Raw genomic sequence first — 17,745 nt, 5'->3', positions numbered from 1 at the left:
TGTCTCTCTCTCTCTCTCTCTCTCTCTCTCTCTCTCTCTCTCTCTCTCTCTCTCTCTCTCTCTGTGTGTGTGTGTGTGTGTGTTTGTGTTCATCATGTCCTCCCTCTGCAAGCCTCTCTCCCTTTCAATTCTGCCTTTAATAAATTTTTCTTAACTGGCTGGGGAAAAAAAAGAGTCTTGCAAAGAGTTAAATGCAACAGTGAGGTAAAAAAAAAGCAATAAGTCTGCCAACAAAGGAATAATTGGTGACCTAAATAACAAGTTTCCAAGAGCAGTAAGAACAAAAGGCACATTGTAAGCTCTGACATATTCATTCTATTCTATAAGATGGAATTTCTTCCTCTCCCTGCCTCAGAGAGTGTCAGACTAAGTACGAAAACGATACTAAAAAACTCACTACTTTTCTGATCATTCTCATAGACCAGGGGTTGGCAAATTTTGAGACAGGAGAACCAATCCTGCCCCACACAAAATTTTAAAAATTATTTGAAAGCCATATATCTATTTTATAATAGAAATCACCATTATCTGCATAATAACCTTTAACTATTTTATTTTTTGTTTGTTTTTTAACCTTTAACAATTTTATGAATGAAACTATGATAGTTTTATTTTCATTTTCAATTTGACTTCAGAGCCACATATCTGTACCACAAGAGCCGCACATTGCTATGAACAGTTTGCCAACCCCTGCCTTAGACATAAACACACTCCATTCCACTTGATTCAAGAAAACACTGAAGACAGTACAGTAGCACCTATATAGAAATATCTGCCTTATTTTCCTATGGAATGTTAAAATTATCTTGATGAGAAGGAATCCTTTAAATAATATCAGGGTCATCAGCTTAACTTTTGTAGAGAGCTGGGAACCCAGGAGACAGGTCCATATGTTTAATGAAAAAAATACATCGATGAAAAACAAACCATTAATAAAACACCTAAATTTTCTCCCTTAGAAAACTGACTTTTTAAAATCCCAAATCACTGCCATGCCTTTAACACCTACACCAAGTCACAACTGATTGGATAGCAGTGGACTTTGAGATTTTATTTTGTAAACTGCTGGTGCTGAACATGAATATTTGATCATTTTTCCTACTGATAAAGAAATTCAAAAGTCTACTTGGTGTAAATAAATTACGTGCGTGATGTAAATAAATTCCTATTTAAATATCTTCAAATCAACCAAGAAAAAAGTTCTGTCTCCTCTGACATTACATTTTAATTTTTTCTTTATTTCTTTTCTTTCTAGTGACCTTCAGCCTTCCTCCTTGATGTCATTCCGCAATTCATCTGGTCTTTGGTCATTGATGGTATTCAGTGCATCAAATGTCTGCCTCAAAGTCATACTTTGGATCTTTTGGAAAATTTTTCCCCCTTAGTGTTTAAGCTTTTTTTAAAAAAAGCATTGTAAATTGGGTCAAAGTGTTGCAGTCAATAATTCATATTCATATTTTGGTTATTGATTGCAATCCCCACAAGGTTACATCACTCAGGCCATTTCTATACTGTGCTTCCTCTTTCCATTCCTTCTCCTGCTGAACTTTGTCCTTTGGCAAATGCTTCCCTTTTGATGGTGAAAGCCTTATTGTTCTAGAGAATGCCTACCTGCAGGGATAGAGATGGGCATCAATGCCTCTCATGATTACCCATAGGAAGGCTTTTCCAGATGACCTCTGCCAATGCAAAATTGGGGGGGGGGGTGCGAACTTGTGGCTGGGACCACAGTAGGCAACACAGAAGCCAGGCTGCTGGGAGTCCAGTCCATATGCATAGTTCCATTGACTTGGTGCCTATCGGTGTAGCCATTTATAGGAGCCCACCCCCAAAGCCAGCAACACAGCTCAGGGAAGTTAAGGGAGGGTGGGAGAATATGCATCAGGCATGTATGGCTCACAATTTGATAAGTGAGGGATAATTTTTTTAAAATATTCAATTAGGTGGGGGTTTACATTTCAGATCATCAGCTTTGTTAAACGGTTAAACCACCAATCCAGTGGAACCTCCTTCTTTTTGACTTCTCTTCTTCCTCTTGTGGACCACCATCTTCCACTTCACTGACATGAACGTCTATCTACCATCTAGTCCTTTTTTAAACCTTCATATATATCTTCTTCTTTTTATATAAATCATTTTATTGGGGGCTCGTACAACTCCTATCAAAATCCATACAAGCATCCATTGTGTGAGGCACATTTGTATATATGTTGCCATCATTTTCAAAGCATTTTCTTTCACCTTGAGCCCTTGATATCAGCTCCTCATTTTCTTCCCTCCCCCTCACTCCTTCATGAACCCTTGATAATTTATAGATTATGATTTTGTCATATCTTACACTGTCTGATGTCTCCCTTTACCCTCTTGTCTGTTGTCCATCCCCATGGAGGGGGTTATAGATAGGTCATTGTGATCAGTTCCTCCTTTCTCCCCCACCTTCCCCTTGCCCTCCTGGTACGGCTACTCCCAATATTGGTCCCAAGGAGTTTACCTGTCCTTTATTCCCTGTTTCCAGCTCTTATCTGTACCCATGTACATGCTCTGTTCTAGCCAAATTTGTAAGGTACAAGTAGGGTCATGATGGTGGGGAGGGGAGCATTAAAGAAGCAGAGGAAACGGTATGTTTCATCAGTGCTACTGCACCCTGACTTCGACCATCTGTTCTATTGCATTACCTCCTTTCCTTGCTTCCTCAAACTAGAAACTCCGAAATCGATTCTGTTTATTGTGTGCTTTTTTCTCCCTATGTGTGTGTAATTGTAGGCGCACACACTATTTGTCCTTTGGGCACGGGCTAACATCACTCAGCATCATGCTCTCCAGGTGCATCCAGGCCTTGAGGTGCTTCCTGGTTTCAGCATTGTTTTGCAGCAGCCCGTAGTATTCCATTTGTGAATGGACCAAAGTTTCTTTGTCCATTCTTCTCCTACTGGGCTTTGAAAATCAAACAACAAACCAAAAATAAATGCCAGAAAAGCTATGGTGCTCTGGTGGTTAGGCATTGGGCTGCTAATCTGAAGGTCAGCAGTCTGAAATCAACAGCTGCTCCTCAGCTTTCTAGTCCGGTAAGGAGGTCCAGTCTTAGAAACAAGCCTACAAAGGGTGGTTCTAGCATGTCCTATAGCCGTGGTTCTCAACCTTCCCAAAGCCGCAACCCTTTAATACTGTTCCCCCTGTGGCGGTGACCCCCCAATCACACAAGTTTTGTCTTTGCTACTTCATAACTGCAATTTGCTACTGTTATGAATTGGGTGACACTGTGAAAGAGTTGTTCAACCCCAAAGGGATCGCGACCCACAGGTTGAGAACCGCTATCCTATAGCGTCAACTTATTGGCATCAACTCATTGGCAGTGAGCTTGGTTTTGGTGTTTGAGAAAGACTATGGAGAGATTAGAACCCTTGCACACTGCTGGTGGGATTGTGCCTGGATTGTGCAGTGTGCCTGGGAGCGAATGGCATCCTTCGAGATCCTCCTCGTAGTAACCACTCTGAAAAGTGGGGAAGAAAGCAAAAGGTCAGAGAAGTTCCACGTTTGTTAAAGGGCAGTAACTACCAGACGCAGTCTGAAGTTGAAAACCGACATATGAGATGCAAAATTTTGCACAGACAAAAGCAGAGGGAGAATAGGAAGAGAAATCCATGCAGTTTTGAAAGCTTAGAAGTTCTTAGGAGAACTATTACAGTAATTAAAAGATTATAGTGAAGAATTTGGATCCTCCCAAAAAACATGTCTGGCCTTGGTCCCTGGCTCTGAAGAGGTCTTAATGTTTTTGAATGATTGAAGTGTCTTTGTTATTCATGGTGAGTCCCTTAAACTACATGTAATCATTTATGCTAAAAAGGTGATTCAAAGTGGGTCCCTTGAGCGCTGTGTTGCCACCCTGTCTTCTGAGAAGGGGGTGCTAGAGATTGAGTTCAACCACATAGAAAATTAAGCAGTCATGTCTCTGTAATGAAGCCCCAATAAAAACTCAAGACACTGAAGCTGGGGAGAGCTTTCCTGGTTGGCAATGGTCATCACACTGGGCAAAGGATTAAAAACTGATCACATGGAGCAAAATGATATTGAACTTTTTTATTTGTGGAACCCAGGAACTCATACGAACACGTGAGATAGGGAGGTTAACAACTGGTTGTCTTATAACTTGGTAAATTGCGGGGGTCACTGGAATGTGGTGGAGAGTCTACCACTTCATAGTTCTATGGTTTTAAACAAGTCACTTACTCTTTACTTCTGTTTCTGGAAAGAGAAAATCATGGCATAATACCCTGAAACAATATTTACTGAAGTACTTGGAACTTCATAACTGTGAGTATAGTAAACTCAACCTACTGTCATCAAGTTGATTCCAGCTCATAGTAACTCTGTTTAAGGGTTCCAGGGCTGCGAATATTTCTAGGAGAAGATATGATTATCTTTCTCTCCAGGAGCAGCTGGTGGGATTAAACCACCAACCTTGTGGCCAGCAGTCCAGGGCTCACCCAAAAGTGCCACTAGGGCTCCTTCAGAAGCACATTAGTCATTAGGATTATAAAACCTCATTAATTCCTTATGGCAACAAATATAAAAAGTAAGATAACAAAAAATATTGTAGCTGAGGTGCTTTCTTCATCAATCAGCTTTCTTCATACACTAGGACTTTAGAGGGGTTTTTTTGTTTTGTTTTTTATTATAAATAAAAGAATTTGAGATTAATTAACTGTCACTGTGGAGAAATTTTTTTAAAATAGTTTCACATTCTTACCCTTTCCCTTTCCTTTCTATTTGGCAGAAAAGTAAGGCAAAGAGATCATAGTCAGAAACTTGATTTCCAGCCAGTGGAATTTAGACACAGTTCTCCCAGCCAATTCTTCAAGGGCATGGGGCAATGAAAGCCCTTCAGTAAAATAAAGAATGTAGAAGAAATATATTCAAGTATACATGAGAGGCTGTGGGTAAATTGAATTTCTTTTATTCAAACATTACTTTGAAAAAGCAACAAAAATTAAATCAGCAATTCATGCATTTTAATTGTTAGTCCCTCCCCTAAATATATATACTTCATGTCTCACGTAAATTACTCTCTCCATTGGACTTTAGACCATCTTTAATTCAGTGGCTGCAGAGTAAATATTAGTTTATTTCTGGGGTTCCTGGGCAGATATCTGACAAAACAAAAGTAAAACTGCATTCCTATTTTCCTCCTTGTGTCAAATAATTCCAGGTTTGTTAAAGACTAACATTTGAAAAAGAAATCACACTTGATGGTGAAAAATACTGGACAGTGGAGACGCTCATAAACCCCAAAAGAAACCAAATCAATTACATTTGATTACAGAACAAAAATTAATTCTGGACAAAAAGATAATATCCAAAGATAAACAAGCCCAAAGGACTTTCCTTAATTTTTAAAGCTAGTCTATGAATCAATAAGAAGATTTGTAGAGGACCAAACACACAAATAAAAATGAACAAATAGCAAACACATACACTTACTAGAAAATAATTAAATTTTAATGCGTAAACAATTTACCTCACTTGCAATTAAATAAAGACATAATCTATGAATAGTGAGACAGGATGGAGTCCTGGTGGTCTAGCGGTTAAGTGATGGGCTCCAATCAGCATGGTCAGCAGTTCAAAGCCACCAGCAACTCTGTGAAACACTGGTATCTCTACTCTGGTAAGCACTATAGTCTCCGAACCCCACAGGGGATCACTACAAATCAGGGTTCACTGGATGGCAGTGAGTGAGCAACCATTTCTCACCGAGCACCTTGGGAAGTCCTAATGTTTGATATGTAGGTGGCAAGATGGCTAAAACAGGCACTAGCATGTAATATCAAAGTAAAATTGGTGCAAACAATTTGGAGAATACTTTGGTACACTCATCAACATTAAAAAATCCATATCCCACTTCATCCAGTGGTCTTGCATATTGAACTTTTTCTATGAGGACACATTCCTATAAGGCACAAAGAGGAATATGCAATATATTCTTCTATACAACCTCAATAAAACTCCCATTTGGTGATGATAGAAATCACACAGTATTTTTGCTGCTTCTGGTCTCCTGTCGTACTAGGCAAGTCTCGGGAGTTCAAAGCACATCGCTAAATGAAGGAATGAACAACATTCAAGGCAGAGCTGCCATTGGATGGTAACAACCCTTACATGTCTAGGACTGGTTAGATAACTGTTGATGTACATAGGTCACACAGTAGAATAATACACAGCTAAAAGAAGGAATGAAATGGAGATCAGAATCTAGCTTTTTTCCCATACACTATCATGCATGCTGATATAAAATAATCCCCATGAAAAGTCAGGTAAGAAAGGCAATGAGCAAAACGCATGCACATGCTTATGTGAGTAGATGCTATCTTGAGAAAAATAAGAAATTGACAACAGCAACTGCCTTTGAGTAAGTAGACAACTGACCACCTTACATTTGGAGGGGGAGAAATTCACCTTTCAGTTTCCTATGCTGCTTTATCTGGGTTCTTTGTATCACCTGTACATAATTTTTCCTAGTAAAAATCAGGTAGCAGCAACAAGGCTCCTACTAGGTCTTACTGGGCAGAATTTGAGCACGCCACTTGATAAACGGGCTGGATGGGGTCACATTGCGGGCTGTGAGGTACATCTTGTCCCAGCCTTTAAACTGGTTAATGTTCAATCCTCAGACAGCCAGTGATGCAGGCATCTTTCCGCTCTTTCCCACCGATGAGGGCACTGCGCCCCAAGTGACCCAGCCAACAAAGGCCACCGCAACCCGTTTCCAAACTTCTTTCTACTTTTCTCAAGCAGTTGGAACACAATGCCAAAGAATTGACCCAAACGCCTTCCTCTGGTCTCGAATTAAACCGAGCGGCTTTATTATCGCCACACTTAAGAATTACTCTTCAGTTTTGCTGGTAGTTTTATTATCCTCTCAATTCCACAGCCACCTGCTCAGATGGGAGAAGCCTGCGCTTCCTGATCTTTAACTGTTTACAGCACAGGTCTTCCTCCAATGAGAGACCAGTCCTTTCTTTCAAAAGCGACCCCTAGGCCCCTTCACACAAGGTGAAAATTCCCCTCTCACACTAAGTGGGTCACCCCTGTCCCCCAAAGTTCCAGCACTTTTCTAGGTTTCCAATTTCCAAGACACCGCCTCCCGCCTCCCCACGCCGCCCCCCCCCCAAAAAAAAAGAAGAAAGAAAGGTAAGAAAAGAAACCCAACAACTGAAAGTCGGGCACAGGTGGCTGGGCGCACACACCTGCAGGGCTGCGGGGCTGCGCGCCCAGGGGAAGACAGTCTTACCCGCCAAGCCAGGTCCAGGTCGAAATCGCGGGCGCGGAGAAACCGCAGTAGGAAGGAGTCGGAGAGCGAGCGCGGGGCGATCGGGATGCCGGCTTCCAGGGCTCGGTGCCGCAGGTCGGCCAGGGCCGGCTGCAGCCGCGGCGAATGGTCCGGCAGCGCGTTGAGCTGCTGGCCGGCGGAGAGCCCCGGCCGCTCCCGGGCCATGCCTGCTGCTCGGCCCCGGCGCCGCTGCGCGCTGGTTAAAAGAGCGCGCCCCGCGCCACCGCGCTGGCTCCTCCTTCGGTGGCGGCGGCCCAGCTCACGTCCAGCCCTGGCGGCCAGCTGGCCCGCGCGCCCCGAGGGGTGGCCGCCGTTTCGCTGGCCGGAGCGGCTCGGAGGAGTGCACGGACCCAACCACCCTAGACCCTTCGCTTGCTCAGTGCCCCTCACTCTGCCTTAGGAAGAATCCTGCACCGCTAGAGCGCTCTAATCCACAAGTGATTTGGTGTCCGAGCTTTCTTCTTACAGGTGCTCCTAATGGCTCTAGTCGGAACTTTTCCGTAATCCCAGCCTTTACCCAGTGAATTAAGTGGTGTTTGATGCCAACGGGAAGGTGTAAAAAGACATTAGTTTGTCAATCCTGAATATAGTCAAGTAGGCTTAAAATAATTTTTTTCAGTATTAGTTGGCTGAAAAATCTTCCGCATTCTTTCCTTCTTCCCTCTCCTCCTTCCCTTCCTTCCTCCTTTCCGTTTATTTCCTTCCTCCTTTCCTTTCATAATCTGGGAACTAGAAGGCACTTCAAACAGGAAGCGTTTGGTAGCACTGTGACAGATGTGTGCAGTCCTGGTGGGCTAGTAGTTAAGCTTTGGGCCACCATCTGCATGGTCAACAGTTCAAAACCACCGGACTGGGCTTTTTACTCCCGTATATAGTTATTGTTTGGGAAACCCACGGGGGGGGGGGGCATTGATTCCATAGCATCGAGCGTAACAGATGATCAACTGAACTCCCTCCTCTTTTTCTAATGCTCTAAGCTGTTATACAATGACTATACACGTGTGTGCACGCACACACACATTCCATAATGGTAACACACATTCCATCATGATACTATATAACACTGTTTCCACTCCTCCCTGTTTAGGCAAATTCATTTCAGTTCTAGATACCTGGCCTCTACAAAATAAACAGCTAGTAAATGTCAATTAAAACAAACAAAACAACACCACAAACTTCCTCTGGGATACATCAACACGGCTGAATTTTAAGGTGGTGGTGGATTGGGCCTTGGATTACTAATAAAAAGGCAGCTGTTTGATTCTACAACCTCAAGACGAGGCATTCTGCTTGCCTCATGATTTACAGTAGCCAACACCCCGAGGGGCAGCTCTACTGTGTCTTGTTGGATTGCTGGGAGTCAGAAAGGGAGTCCCGGAGGAAAAGGGGAGACTGGATGTTTGCTAACCTCAAGGCCACTCACTGCTCTTCAGGGGGAAAACAAGACTTTCCACACCTGGAAAGAGTTAGTCTCAGAAACCCACAGGAGCAGGTCTACCCTGCCGGTGGGGTCCCTGTGAGTCTGCAGTCAACTCAAGGGCCGGGAGTTCCTGTGTTTGAGGAGTCAGAATTGACTCTACGGCAGTAAATTGGGTTTTGAGTCTCTTCATGGACCGTCCAAACCCTGATATGTGCAGATCACATCTAAGTGATTTGGAGTAATGAAGATGAAGGAGGGAAATGATGTGGAACCCAGAAAGCTTATTACATCGACCTTTTGTTGTTCTCTAGCCATTGAAAACACCACTGGGCTGCCAGCGTTTTGTCCTGTTATGGTTTGTGTGTTGCTATGATGTTGTGAGCTAGGGCACTAGTATTTCCAATCCCAGCAGGGTCCTCTGTGGTGAACAGGTTTCAGCGGAGCTTTCAGACCAAGATAGACCAGGAACAAAAGTCGGATGATCTACTTCGGAATATTGACCTATGAAAACCTTAGGAGTCACAACAGAATATTGTCCTGACGCACTTGCTTTGGATATGCCATCAAGAGGGATCAATTGGTAGAAGAGGACACCATACTCGGTGAGGTAAGGGCCAGAGAGAGGAAGGGAGACCCTTGGTGAGATGAATTGGCACAATGACTACAAAGATTGGCTTTTCTGTCACAGTGGGCGTGAAAGAAGATCAGACGACCTCTTGTTCTATTGTACACCATGAATTGGAAATAAAATGATAGTAGCTATTGATCTAGCAATCCATTGTAACTCTCCTAGAATTGACTTGTTTCCCCAGAGTGGAACTAGTAAAAGTGATTCTTGTTTAATGGACACTATGCTCCAGATAAATGCTGGCCTTAGTCTAGTGAGGGAGACTGCCATTACATTCATCCAAGGGGTTTATTGAGTGGCTACTGGGTCCAAACCGCTTATTAGAAACTGGAGAAACTCCTATGAGCAAACAAACGCGTGCCTTCAAGAACTTTCCTTGTTACGGGGCAAAATAAATGAGGTAAGGAGGTTGGCTGACCAAGGGGATGTCTGAGGCTGGGGGCAGTCAGCTTGACTTGTATTTTTGGGTAATGAGGAGCCACTAGACTTCTCTGAGAAAGCTACTGCTTTGGCTTTTATTCTGAGTGAGATGGGAAGCTATTAAAGACTTACAAATCGATGTTGAATATACCAGGGAAAGAGCATGGAAAGAGGACTGACATATCCCAGAGGAAGGCTTCCTAACTCTGTCCGAGAGATGTGGGAAGGCTTCTCAGAGGGTCAATATTTGCTTGACCTTAGAAGATACCTGGGAAGAGAGGAAGAGATAAGGATAAAGTGTCCTAGTCAGAGGGGACAGCTTATGTCAAACCTCACTGAGAGTTCTGAATAATTGAAGGCCTTCGAGAAGTCAATCTTCCTAGCGATTTTTAGGGTTTTAAAGTGAATTAGTAAGACAAGTTGTATGTAACTTGTTTCCTGTTACTGTTTTCTCTCTCTCTCTCTCTCTCACACACACACACACACACACACACTCACTCTCACTCTCCCCTTCCCCCGCCCCCCCAGAACATTCTTCTACGCATCTTTAGTAACTGGTGTCTACTTTTTTATAATTAGGCAAAAAGTTCAAGGAGAGTTTATGGACATTATCTAGCTTTAGTATCTGTTTTCAGAGGTGAGTTATGTGTGCTTGTAGAGTTCAAGTCGCTTCTGCATTTTTTGAAACTCTTATAAGATCAACACAAAAGAATATTGATCAATTTCAAGTAAACTTGATGAAAACAGAGTCAACTCAAAGCTCAGATAACCATGAGCGAGAGACCCTAAATAGCCAATTGAAGGCTGTGGGATAGCAGAGGAGAGCTAAAATGGGAATCCGAAGCAATTCCCAATATTTGCTCTTTGGCCAACTGAAGAGAAGACAACACTAGGGGAAAGAGAGAAGAAAAGTTGAAAAAGTGGTGGGAGTAGACAGAAGATAAGGTGAAACTTGATTACTTTGTTTTGTTCTTTTTTGTTTAATGCAAACAATGCATGTATTTTTCAATAATATTTTTTTAATCTACTTCTGATTATTTAAATTCTAGATGCAATTTCAGAGGATGATTGTTGTGACGTGTTCACATGTGTTCTCAAATTTACTTCAAATTTTACTGTCATCAAGTCTAGGACTGAGATTCCAAATGCTGTCAGGAGCTAATGGTAGGAATTATCCAACAAAGTGTTCTTTTGAAAGTTTATTACTTATTAACCAAACAACTACCAAAAAAAAGCAACTAAGAATAAAACAAACAAAAAACCCATTGCCACCAAACTGATTCTGACTCCTGATGTAACTCAGAGTAGAAATGCACCATAGGATTTCCGAGTTGTTTGTAGAAGCGACAAGCACATCTTGATCTGCTGACCTTTTGGCAGCCAGGTGCTTAACCACTGTGCCCCCAGGGCTCCTTTATATTTGTGAATTATTAGCACCTGATAAATCACAAATACACCATTAATTTTGCTTTCAGTTCCACAGCAATGACACAAAGACTGTTTATCATGGTATAAAATAACTTTGAAAAAGGAAAAAAAATATTTCTCTTGTATCTTTATATAAATGAAGGTGTGTGAAAGATTTTATGTAGACCATAATGAGGGAGCCAGGAAGTTCTATAAGAGCCTTGAAGGATGAGTAAGGACATAGTTAAAGCTTATATTTTGTAAAGGACTATTGAAACAATTCTGCAAATTGAGACAAAATAGTCTCTTATAGTGGGAGAGGAGGTCTACTGAACTGCAGAATGTAATTAGAATGTTCATACAAAAAAGAGACTGCTATTGAATTGATTTTGACTCATAGATGTCCAATATTGAGTGTCCAAGGTTGTAAATCTTTACAGGAGCAGATAGCCTCGTCTGTCTTCCTTAGAGCAGCTGGTGGGTTTGAACCACCAACCTTGCAGTTAACAGCCCAAAATTTAGCTGTCAATGCCATGAAGGCATTGTTATAGGTTGCCTACAACTTACAGAGTTTAAAATGGTTTTGGAAGATTCAGAATCAGGTAATCCAAAGGGGTATCATGAATGCATGCACTTTGTTACACTAAATATAATCTTAATTATTTCATTACTCTGAAGCTTCAGTGTCTTTCCAAACATCTACAATAGTTACCCAGTCTTATTTTATCTTCCACTTTTTAAATTAGTTGAATTATTTTAAAGTAATTCTCAATTATCCTATTATTTATCTGGTAGATACTTCAATATGCATCTATAATTTAAGCAATTTTCTTTTTTACATTACCACAAGACCATGCTTATGCCTAGCAATATTAACAATGCACTAATATATAATACCCTGTCTATATTCAAATTCTTTTAATTGCTTCAAAACTATCTCTTTTAAATTAGTGTGTTCAAATTGTTAGTTGCTGTTGAGTTATGTGTAACAGAATGAAACACTGTCTGCTCCTGCCTCATTCTCAAAATTGAGCCCATTGTTGCAGCTATTGTGTCAACTAGGTTTATGGCAGATTTTAACGAACCCTCTACTTTGTCAGCAAAATGATGTCCTTTCTAACTGCTCTCTCCTGAGGACATGGCCCGAAGAAGATGGTTGAAGTCCAGCAATCCCAGCTTTGAAAGAACATGCTGGCGGTCTTCGTTCTAAAACGGATTTGTTCTTTGGGCAGTCCACGGTAAGCTCAATTGTTGCAAGTCACAGCTGGAACTCATCAATTCTTCTGTCTCCCTTTTATATTGTCCGGCTTGGCTTTCATACACATAGGAGGTGATTGAAAAGTCCATGGCTTAGTCATCCACATAACGCCTTTGCTTTGTCAACCCTTAAAGAAAACCCCTTGCCATTGAGTTGCCCAATAAAAATGGCCACTGTGTCATTGGGCCCATTCAGCAGGGAATGCAACACCTGGGGAAAGAGATTATTTCATTCTCTTGAAAACCAAGACCTTCCGCAATGGAGACTGTTTTGGTGGACATTTGTCCACCTTTCCAGCCCAAATCCTCGATGCTCTTGGCATTCATAGTCACCATGTACGGTCAGCTCAAGAGGGATAGTCCCTCTCCGGGGACACCAGAATCAATTGGTCCAAGGTCCACAAGGACACTGTTCTACATCCTACTTTGGTGAGTAGCAACCAAGACCTTAAGTTGGTGAGCCGCCACCTAACGTGCAGCTATGGGCCTCTCCCTGCCTGGAGGAAGCAAGAAGGAAATGAATCAAAGCGCGTGGTCACAAGTTGTCCAATCAGCTTTCTCATCGCTGAGAACAGAAGAACTACATGGTCCCTGGCTACCACGACCAGCCTCTCGGAAAGGGATCACATTGGTTGATGGAGAGAGAGTGGGAGAAAATATGTGGAATAAAACTAAAAATCATAAAAAGATCTGGCTTACTGGTCAAATAGAGGCTGATGAAACCTCTGAAAGAGTATGGCTCTTAGTCATCCTTCAAGTCAGAAAATGAACTCGCCTCCCTGGTTCAATTTTCAGCCAAACAATAGATACATCTATCAGGGGAACAATAGCACTAGGGAGCTGTGAACAACTTAGAATAATTGACCACTTAAGACCAAAAGGCCAACATTTAACCAAAGACAAAATTCAAAAAGGTTAGGAAAGAAAGAGGAAATGGAAAAGATAGGGAGGAAGTGGAATAGATGATGCTTTGCAGGCTCTTTAGTAATGACGTGATAGAAAATGTGGATGTATCGCTGTGATCTACAACTGATCACTCTGTAACCCTTCACCCAATTCACAAAACAGTATTTTTAAAAGCAAAGTGTATCCACATGTTTCCCCACCAACCAGGCCTCTATCTGTTCTCTTGTACTAGTATTTGAAAGTACATTATCTACATAATTCATCAGCCACTGTCCACAAATCAGAGTAGATGTGTGCTATAGGATTCTCCTCCTGCAACATGAAGAAAGCAGCAAGAGGCATCACTGGGCTGATTTCCCATCACCACTCTTTTCTCAGCAACGTCCTGACTGATGCTGTTATGGTGTGATTTCCCACAGCACCAGGTGCCAGCGCAGTGCGGATCTGTTCCTAAACTGGGCCTCATGGACTTGAGTAGTTACTGAATCCAAAGTCTGCAGTGCAGGTGGATTTTTCTGTCTCATGTCCCAAGCACCAGATATTTCACGATGATGAGTTGGATGGAGAGAGAGAGAGGGAAGTGAGCACGGGATGGAGCATTTTGCCACAATATCCTTATAGAGGGAGATGCAGGTCACATCCCTAAGAAACTCCCCTCCCAACTGCTTACTTCACATCACAACATGGAGGAGGAGTACATAATACACTGAGAATGATGACCACGTCAGGTTGATATATAATACTAATCATCATACATTCCTAATCTTCCTGGGCCTGACTCATGTAAAGGGTTCCCATTTAACACCCCAAAGTTGATGCACATTTCAGATTGTATAGTTCCTTGGTGGCCCCTGGTCATGAATCTACTTTCTACTAGGGCCCAATAGCAAACAAGGAGCTGGCTTCAAGTGAAGAAAAGTGCGGAGCAGGATAGAGTATTACCTAACCATACAATCTTGGAAATATGGATTTGTGTCTGCTGTAGACCTTTTAAACACCTTTGGATGAGTCACAGAGTGGTGGTGAGGCAGCCCGAGCCAATCAAAGAGCCTTTTCTGTTTCTAGCCCCACTCCACACTGACAGCCCGTCTCTCTCACTGCCCTCTGGGCAATTCAGACTCAGAGTGACATGAAAGGACAGGGTAGAACTGCCCCTGTGGGTTTCTGAGATTGTAACTGGTTGTTGTCATGGAAAACCTTATCTTTCTCTGGCAGAAAAACTGGTGAATTCAAACTGCTGATCTTGCAGCTAGCGGCCTAATGCATAAGCACTACTGTATTGGGGATAGGGCTTCTTAAACCACAAGCCCAATCCCAGAGTTTGCTCTAGTAAGTGTGAAAGAGGGTCCTAGAGAAACTGTACTTACCCTAGACATCCTGAAACTCTTATGGGACCCTATTTGATAATGACAGCTTTAGGGCAACTTAGGGATAGCTGATAATGTTTGGTGATGCCTTCTCATGATTGTAAATTTCCCTACAGTAAGCACAAGAATGAATAAAGACATATTGTGCTCAGCATCAAGTATGGTACCTATACCCGTGGATTACTACTCAGCCGTAAAAAGAAATGATGCATGTGACAACGTATAGCCTACCACCCCCCACCCCCGGGCTCCTATAGTGGCACTAAAGAGATCAAGCAGCATATTTACCTATGGAAATGTTGCCTCCAAAAGCTGAAGACACCAATCTGATGTTATGCTTCTTTCTTTGTAATGGAAAATACCAGGGGAAGCAGTTCATCTCTTGCTTTAGAGGGGCTCTCCTAACGTGTTGCCGTTAGGTGCCATCCAACTCAAAGCAGCCCTGCGGACAAGAGAACAGAGCGCCGCACACTCCCGAGCTATCCTGACCACTGCTGTGATGTTGGAGCCTGTTGTTGCAGTCAGTGTGACGATCCATCTTGTCAAGGGCCTTCCCATTTATCGCTGCCCCTCGACTTTACCAAGCATGATGTCCTTCTCCAGGGACTGGTCTCTCCTGACAACATGTCCAAACTAAATGAGTCAAATCTCACCATGCTTGCCTCTAAGGAGCACTCTGGGTATACTTCTTCCAATACACGACTTGTTCTTTTGGCCGTCCCAGGTACCTTCCACGTTCTTCACCAGCACCATGATCAGAAAGCCTCAATTCTTCTTCTTCTTTTTTAAAATGAACACAGTTTTATTAGGAAAAAGACCACCCTGCTTGCTTATGTATGTACCATCATGGCTGCTGCATAAGGGCTTCAGTAGTTATTTTTAACATCGTTTTATTAGGGGCTCATACAACTCTTCTCACAATCCACACATACATCAATGGTGTAAAGCACATTGTATATTCATTGCCCTCATCACTCTCAAAATATTTGCTCTCCACCTAAGCCCCTAGCATCAGCTCCTCATTTTTCCCCTCCTTCCCCACTTCCTCCTCCCTTATGAACCCTTGATAATTTATAAATTATTATTTTGTCATATCTTGCCCTGTCCAATGTCTCCCCTTACCCACTCTTCAGAGAGGAGGTCACATGTAGATCCTTGTAATCGGTTCCCGCTTTCTAGCCCACCCTCTCAGAACCTCAATTCTTCTTTAGTTTTCCTTAGTCAATGTCTATTATTCACTTGCATATGAGGTCATTGAAATATTATGCATTGTATGAGGGGCATCTTTATCCTCAAACGAATCTTCTTGTATGTATTATGTATGTGTGTGTGTGTGTGTGTGTATACGTGTGTGTATAATTTTATTGTGGCTCTTACAGCTCTTATAACATTCCATACATCAATTGTATTAAACACATTTGTACATATGTCACCATCATCATTTTCTTAATATTTTATAAAGGTCTTGTGAAGCAGATTTATCCAATGTAATGTATCATTGGATATAAAGCATCATTGAATCTCTTGACTTCTTCTTCCATGAGCATTGGTTGTGGACCCAAGAAAGAGGACATATTTGATTTCCTCTTCAATCTTTCCCCCATTTATCATGATGCTACATATATGGCTGGCACAGTGTTGCACCCTGAGCTGCAATCCCCAAGATCAGCAGTTCAAAACCACCAGGTGCTCTGCTAGAGAAAGATGAGGCTTTCTACTCCCATTATGAGTTATAGTTTCAGAAACTCATGGGGCAGTTCTACCCTGTCCTATAGGGTTGTTATGAGTCAGCATTGACTCAATGGTGGTGAGAGTTTGAGAAACAATTGATACAGTTGTGAGAATTTTGGTCTTTTCTACTTTGAGTTGCAATCCATACTGAAGCCTGCAATCCTTGATCTTCTTCAGCAAGGGCTTCAAGTCCTCCTCACTTTCAGCCAGCAAAGCTGTGTCATCTGCACATTGCAAGTTGTTAATAAGCCTTCTTCCCACCTTGATGCCTCATTCTTCTTCATATACTCCAGCTTCCATAATTATTTGCTAAACATACAGATTTAAACTCTATGCCGACTCTCCCCCACCCCCCCCCCAAAAATAAAATCTTGTAGTTCTAACCCATGAGACCTGTGAGGAGGCCCAACCTGTGAGGAGGGTTGTTTGACCATTTGACTGGGTCATGACCTCAGTGGCTTGGCAGTTACAAGGTGATCGCCTTCTACAATGGGAACGGGTGATAACACAATCACCTCTGTGGTGCGGTACACTCTGAGCGGGCGATCAATGCAACAGAGTTCCTAGAGGATGTGGCCTGTTCCCCATCCATTCATGGCTGTTCCGGCCACACCCTCTTGTTTTGGGCTGGATCTTGATCAGATTCACAATCATCATCTGACTTCCAGTTCTTTAGACTCCAGCCAGCAGCCTGCCATATTGTCTTTGGATTCATTAGTCTGTAAGGCAGCCATTCTCAACCTGTGGGTCGAAACCCTTTTGGGGGTCAAACAAGCCTTTCACAGGGGGACACCCGATTCATAACAGTAGCAAACTTACAGTAATGAAGTAGCAACGAAAATAATTATATGGTTGGGGGGGGTGGCTTCACCCCAACATGAAGGTTGAGAACCACTGCTCTAAAGCATCTTATCTGCCAACAGTAGAATCATTTGTCTCGCCAACCAGCAGCATGAGATCTGACCTGCCAATCTTGGGCTTGTGAGAGTTAGGTAGGTGAAGCCTAACACCTGATCCAGTCTCTACAACCATGTGAATAATTTCTTTGAGATAAATGTGTGTGTGTGTGTGTGTTTCAAAAAATGTCTGGGAAAACCCTATTATCTCTTCATTCATTGTTTTTCCACAAACGTTTAAAGCCAATAATTAGATAGAGATCTATAAATATAGATACATAAAACCCAGCCTAAGAAAATGTCATCTTTGAAGATGTCAGTTAGTTTAGGATGGGGACATATTTAAGTAATCCCACTGAATGGTGTCTTTATTTTAAAAAGAGGGA

At 42.3% G+C, this 17,745-nt stretch overlaps 1 protein-coding gene across 1 annotated transcript in view; it reads right to left on the bottom strand.

Annotated features, from left to right (window-relative positions):
• TTPA (alpha tocopherol transfer protein) overlaps positions 1-7,492 on the bottom strand; it is a 35,153-nt gene extending 27,661 nt beyond the window's left edge. Inside the window, exon 1 of the mRNA XM_075550843.1 lies at positions 7,289-7,492. Coding sequence (XP_075406958.1) covers positions 7,289-7,492 — 204 coding nt within the window. The remainder of the gene's footprint in view (positions 1-7,288) is intronic.
• Positions 7,493-17,745: the final 10,253 nt, after the last annotated feature.

Source organism: Tenrec ecaudatus, chromosome 5 (genome assembly GCF_050624435.1).
Source record: "Tenrec ecaudatus isolate mTenEca1 chromosome 5, mTenEca1.hap1, whole genome shotgun sequence".
Lineage (NCBI taxonomy): Eukaryota > Metazoa > Chordata > Mammalia > Afrosoricida > Tenrecidae > Tenrec > Tenrec ecaudatus.
This window is presented reverse-complemented; position numbering and strand designations above follow the sequence as displayed.